We start from the raw sequence: 6,417 nt of genomic DNA, 5'->3' as shown, positions 1-6,417 counted from the left end.
GCTGCACTAGAGAAGGCAACGAGCGTTATCCATAGACTGTATAGGTTGTTATCAATATGTCGGAGACACGATAGTTTTCCCAAGGCAGACGAACTTAGAGTGGTTACAATCATCCGGGTTTAAATTGCGCTCAAATTGATTTGATTTTGATGCAATATTTACACTGAAGCTCGCAGGTGGTTATGGTAAGGGGCATGACATTTCCCGACCAGGTGTCGAGTGCTGCCAATCACAACACACACTGGCTCAGCTAACCAATCACAGCACATTTTGTATTTCAGAAGGCGGGCCTTCATTTGATACAGGAACTATTCGAGCCGTTCATGCCAGACTGGGGAGAGAGGTGTTGCAATAATGTAAAATATGTGAAAAATAATGTGTTTTTCGAACAACCTAGTATGAGAGCCTGTTCTAGTACACCCCCAAAACAAAATCAAGACTTTGTAAAAGAGCATAATAGGACCCCTTTAAACACCTAAACTTATTTTTATTTCAGCTACACTCTAAAAAATGCTGGGTTATTTCAACCCAACTTTGGGTCAAATTTGGACTAACCCAAATTTTGGGTTAAAAATTTAATGTAAAAATTTAACCCAACAGTTGGGTTAGTCCATATTTAACCCAACAGTTGGGTTAGTCCATATTTGACCCAGCATTTGGAGTTGAAACAACCCAGCATTTTTTAGAGTGTAGTTGCCAAGGCAACATTTCTCATTTTCAATGAATATAACTTACTATAAGTACTAAATTAACTAAAATCAAATAAATTAACACTAATAAATAAAAAAATACAAATAATGAAAAAAAACTATATAGACATATTTAAAATAATAATAATGACAAAAGCACACAACAAAAGCATTAAAACAAACTAAAATTAAAATAAAAGCAGAAAGTATTAAAAAAATCGAATTCAAAATATTAACAAAGACTATAATAGTAATGGTACTACAATAACAGCATTTTGAGAAAGAAAGAAATTTTACTCTTCTATATTATCATTCAGCTCACCTGAATGAAGAAAAGCTTGGGTTTCCCCACCAGTGATTTGCAGTGGTCTCCTCTGAAGAGCGTAAACAGTTGCTTCAGCTCGATAAAGTCATCCGTGCCAAATATCTTACCATCATCTCCATGACTCAGCAACACACACACAAACATGGCCGAATGACTGTGATCTTCCCGAGACACTGAGGATGGAAGAATTCATGAGTTTGTGATTTGACTGATTCAATCATTGTAACCAATCACTATTCAGGCTCAGTCAGCATCTTGCAAAAAATACCTTCAGTTAACAGATCTCTCATCTGTGAGACAGGCTGATCATTGCTCATTTTCATTGTGAAGCCCAGATTTGAGAAGGTCTCTATCACATTCTTTGCATCCTGGTCTGTCCCATTACGAACTCCCATTCCTGTTCAAAAAAATAAATAAATAAAAAATTAGAACATTAGTACTAACTTGTTTAACTGGTCAGTGTTAGTTCCAGCTCTTACCTGTTTTTCTATGGAAATTCTTGTTGTTGATGATGACACATTGACCCAGACTGGGGTAGTTCATGTTGTATTGAAAAACATCTGAATGTGGTTTGGCATCCGTCTGATCGACTCCGGCATCTGTGAGATACGTATCCCTGTGCAAACAAAGAGACTTTTATAATGCATTCATAATTAATGTGGAAATTATTTACAGTCACTTCAGGAAGTGGTAATTAAAAAGTGGTTATTTAGCAGTTACTGTCATTAACTTCACAATGTGAAATTAAAGGAATAAATCACCCAAAAATGTACATTCTATCATCCTGTATGTGTCCAGTATGTGTGACATGTAGGGATATGCCGGTATCAAATTTTCATGTTGCGATTAATTGCTAATGCTTTTATCACGGTATTCGGTATTATCACGATATTGAAATTTAGTTTTAAAAAGTGCTGTCATAATACAGTATAACAGGTTTAATAACTTTTTTCTTATAACAAAAATAACTGAACATTTAAATGCAATAAAGCAATACAGAAAAATGTATAAAGTTAAAAGTTTTACACAGATTAAAGTGCAAAAGAACTATAAAGACCAATAGGTATCACTTTACAATAAGACCTCATTAGTTAACCTTAGTTAATGCATTAACATTCACAATGAGCAATAGCTACATTTGCGACAGAAGTTATTAATCTTTGTTTAAAAAAATACAAGTCTTAGTTCATGTTAGCTCATTAAATAACACACTTGCAACTTTCGATTTTAACAACGTGTTATTAAATATTGGAATACCTAAGAGTAATAAATGTTCAGAAGAATTTTTCATTGGCAGTTTGTGTTAACTAATGAATTAACTAATGTTAACTAATGAAGCCCTAATGTAAAGTGTGACCGAACAATAAAGAATCAAAACACTTTCAAACAATATCTAGGGCATGTTGTAGTCCAGATTAAAATGTAAAAAAAAGATTGAAAATAAATAGCCAATTAAGTCTAAATATTTAAGTATTTGGCGCTGTGATGAACATCATAGCAAATACACAAATCTGAATGACTGCTTAAATCATTTAAACACGATTCAATTATTATTATTATTATTATTATTATTTCTGCAGTTTAGCGCCATCTGCTGTCAGAGAGTGAAAGTGCGCTTTCATTCAGTGCGTCTCTCACATGTTCCGCCATGTGCCTCTCGCTCGCGCTTGTTTACATCAGAGTGCGCACGCATCTTTCATGCAGCATACGGCGGTGTTGTGCATTTTGACCAGTTGATGGGAAAAGTATTCTTAAAATGCATTCAAAATTCGGAATAATTTGTAATATATAATTATTCACGGTATTTAGAAGTGCCCACGATAACAATATCGTGCATATTCATTACCGTGATATATCGCATTACCGAATACCGGCACAAGTCTAGTGACATGTGTCCAGTATGTCTTTATGTGACCCAAATTTAAGTCATTATTTAAAGCAAAGCTTGAATGTATCCCACTTTTATAGCCAGATTCATAGGGTTCACACAAAGTTACTTTCATTAACTTCACAATGTGATGACTTTGTTCAGTGATTCCTTCAACAACAATGGGTTGCTCTAATTTTGACTTAAAAGGAAAAGTTCATCCACAAATGAAATTTTGCTGAAAATGACCTTCAGGCCATCCAAGATGTAGATTAGTTTGTTTCTTCATCAGATTTGGAGAAATGTAGCATTACATCACTTGCTCACCAATGGATCCTCTGCAGTGAATGGGTGCCGTCAGAATGAGAGTCCAGCTGATAAACAATTATGAACATCCATAACCCATAATAATGCTTCCTCCAGTAAAAAAAGTCCACCCCTTGTTGTCTTCTCACATCAAAATACACCAACATATTTGTTTACAATTGTTTAGGACAGTTTTCACTAGTAAACGTTTTTTTGATTCATGCATATTTCTATCCTGATTCAGACAAGACAACTTTTACACTGGAGAAAGCAGTATTATGGATAGAAGACTAATATTTTAGCCTGGAAGCAACTGTTTCATAGAATTATTTACAGTTTTATACAGTTATATACAGAATAGATTATACAGCTTTTTGCTTCAGAATTCAATAATTGATGGACTGGAGCCGTGTGGATATTTGTGGATTATTGTGATGTTTTTATCAGCTGTTTGGACTCTCATTCTGACGGCACCCATTCACTGCAGAAAATCCATTGGAGAGCAACTGATGTAATGCTACATTTTTCCAAATCTCTTCCGATGAAGAAACAAACATCTCATCTATTTTTCAGAACAGTTTCAGTATTGGGTGACCTATTCCTTTAAAACCAAACCTGCATATTGTATGCCTGATCCTTGTACTTAAAGTTCTGTAGTTAATTAACTTTCATTAACTTCACACATACTCTTTGGTCACTTGTCTGGCGTCCACAGAGTCCGACATGGTCACTAAAGGGACACAAAAGAAACAGATCTACTGATAAATAATGCTTCACATTTCCAGCAATCTTAATAAAAGTTATAGAATGTATGTTAGATTGACACATTCTCTTGTAATTTTGCAAGAAATATAACATGAGGAAATTATGTAGTTTTTATTTGAACTACTGTTGAGTTATATACTGTTGTTGTTTTTCTCATGTTGCATCATAGTATCACATTATGCTTTATTTCCCTTTTCCATGATTTTGTCATATTACAATCACAATCTCATTCACACACACTCACACACAAACACGCACTGATGTTACTACAACTGTTCATAAAAATGACTCATACAGTACTTTAGGATGACTACTGTATTCTGTTAGGAATTACCCCAAAAATACAGTATGTGTTTTCAAAGACACTTCCCCTAAAGCTTGCCCTTTAAAACAACAGGTGTAACAAGTTCATATAAAGCACCAAAAGATAACTTGTTTGCTTCTTTCTTAATCTAGATGTTTAACAGCCATAATGATCACAAATATCTGGATTTACAAACATCTAACAGCTTGATAACTGAAGACCAGGCCTCTCAGGAGTCAGTTGCTTGAAGATTGCAGTATCCTAGAAAGTAGGTCAGTCTGGGACAAGCCCATGACAGCACATTATGAAAGAAGACTTGTCAAAAGTTATGGCACTCGTCTCTAGCTTTATATTATGAATTTTAGACTATCACAGCCACCTAAAAATGAGTCAAAACCTCATTTTTTGCCAGAGTTATTTCCCAGAAATTTCCAAAACAACACACAGACTCTTATTGATTCTCTTTAGTGGCATTTACAGTCACATCTCACATCTTAAAAAACGCTCAAGCGCCTTCAGAACTAAATTATTTTTATTTTTTTAAAGCACATTTCTTTCTGATCACTAAAAAAGCAAATTAAGCTGATGCAATTAATGTGATCAGTAATGTGAATAAAGTAAATAACTTACATTTGTGTTGTCAGATGTTTCCTTCTGAAAGTGAAATAACAAACAAGCAGATTTGATGATCAGGAAGGTTGTTTAACTAACAGTTACTCGTAGTACAAACCCAAAGGAAGTTTGTCTTTAGCAGGGAGGCAGCGGAGTTAGGAAACCCACTATAAGAAATTTTAGATCGTAAATATTAATTAAGTAATGTTTTAATGTCCTTCCAATAGCAAAAACGGCTTATAAATATTAATTGAGCATACGTTGCGTTCACTTCTTCTACTGTAGTCACGAAGGCTTATGTATATTGAGAACCAAGCATTCAAAGTTCTGTGAGACTGTGGCTCCACCCTACTTATAGTACGCCCTTAAAGTATGTACTCTTTTGGTGAAGAAAAAGTACACACTTTTGAGTGTGTAGTAGAAGAATGTTTTCTCTTGTTTGGTGGGTGTGTCAAACATGTCAGCCCAATCAGCAGCAACATGTGTGTAAACCACGCGGTATTAAAGACACAGCTCGCACAATGTAATTACCGTATTGTCCCGAATATAAGACGATGTTTTTCTTGGAAATACATCTGAAAAAACGCGGTCGTCTTATATTCAGGGTCTAGACTTTGACATGTCAATAATACACCCACAACAATAGATGGCGCCAAATACGCATAAAACGAGTGTGCCATGAAATACGTAATGTAATGCGTGTTGTAAAGTTTAACATGGGGAGTCTATGGGATTGACTCCCTTTTGCAGCCAGCCTCTAGCGGCCAGCTGATGAATACAGTTTAAGTCACTTCCTTGTTAGCATCACGAGAGAGAGCGGGAGGTTGCCGCTTGATCATAACAGTCTCTGAGGTAAGAAGTGGATTATCCTTCACCTGAAATGTTTGTCTTTTCATCCTGAAATGCAAAAGTTAACGACCAAACGGATGTTTATAAAAGTTTACATTGCTGTTGCAGATGAAATACAACACAGATAACATTAAATAAATATTTTTTACCAGGTTATGTTGAATATTAGAAACTCAAACCCCGTGTACAACTGGTGCACGCTCAACGGCTAGAGAATGCCCATAATGCATTCATTCACGCCGAATGAATTCCCGCATCTCGCCAGAAGATGGCGGCCGCAGCTGAATAATCAATCCGTTCATTTTTACAAAGCGCTCATCCATGGCGTACAGCATAATGTACAACACGGGTATACATTTATTGTAAATTGATTATTAAATTGTTTGATTAGGGTTTATACATAATTTCCGTGACAGAGTTCAAGATAAATCCTTTAATCTTACTGGAGCTGCTAGTTTCAAATGATTAATAAACAGCAAGCACAAACTATGCAAAAGCGGCATTCCCTCCGGTGCACTCAGTGTCCGAATTCACTACTCGTTTTCATTCACTCCTTCTAGTGAACTGAATTAGTGACCTAATGTAGGGAATAGTGAATGAGGGTATAGGGGGCGATTTCGGACACAGCCCATGTGTCATCAGAGGTTCAACCTTAATTTTATGAAGCTACGAGACTACTTTTTGTGTGCAAAGAAATCAA

The 6,417-nt window shown here is 35.5% G+C and overlaps 1 protein-coding gene across 1 annotated transcript in view; it reads right to left on the bottom strand.

The window, feature by feature from the left end:
- Positions 1-5,211, bottom strand: part of casp3b (caspase 3, apoptosis-related cysteine peptidase b) — a 12,448-nt gene extending 7,237 nt beyond the window's left edge. Inside the window, exons 1-5 of the mRNA XM_016515273.1 lie at positions 4,887-5,211; positions 3,875-3,917; positions 1,494-1,630; positions 1,283-1,411; positions 1,012-1,187 (exon numbers count right to left, since the gene is read on the bottom strand). Of these exons, the coding sequence (XP_016370759.1) occupies positions 1,012-1,187; positions 1,283-1,411; positions 1,494-1,630; positions 3,875-3,912 (480 nt within the window). The 5' untranslated portion in view covers positions 3,913-3,917; positions 4,887-5,211. The remainder of the gene's footprint in view (positions 1-1,011; positions 1,188-1,282; positions 1,412-1,493; positions 1,631-3,874; positions 3,918-4,886) is intronic.
- Positions 5,212-6,417: the final 1,206 nt, after the last annotated feature.

This window comes from Sinocyclocheilus rhinocerous, unplaced genomic scaffold, assembly GCF_001515625.1.
Source record: "Sinocyclocheilus rhinocerous isolate Xijiao unplaced genomic scaffold, SAMN03320098_v1.1 scaffold297, whole genome shotgun sequence".
Classification (NCBI taxonomy): domain Eukaryota; kingdom Metazoa; phylum Chordata; class Actinopteri; order Cypriniformes; family Cyprinidae; genus Sinocyclocheilus; species Sinocyclocheilus rhinocerous.
This window is presented reverse-complemented; position numbering and strand designations above follow the sequence as displayed.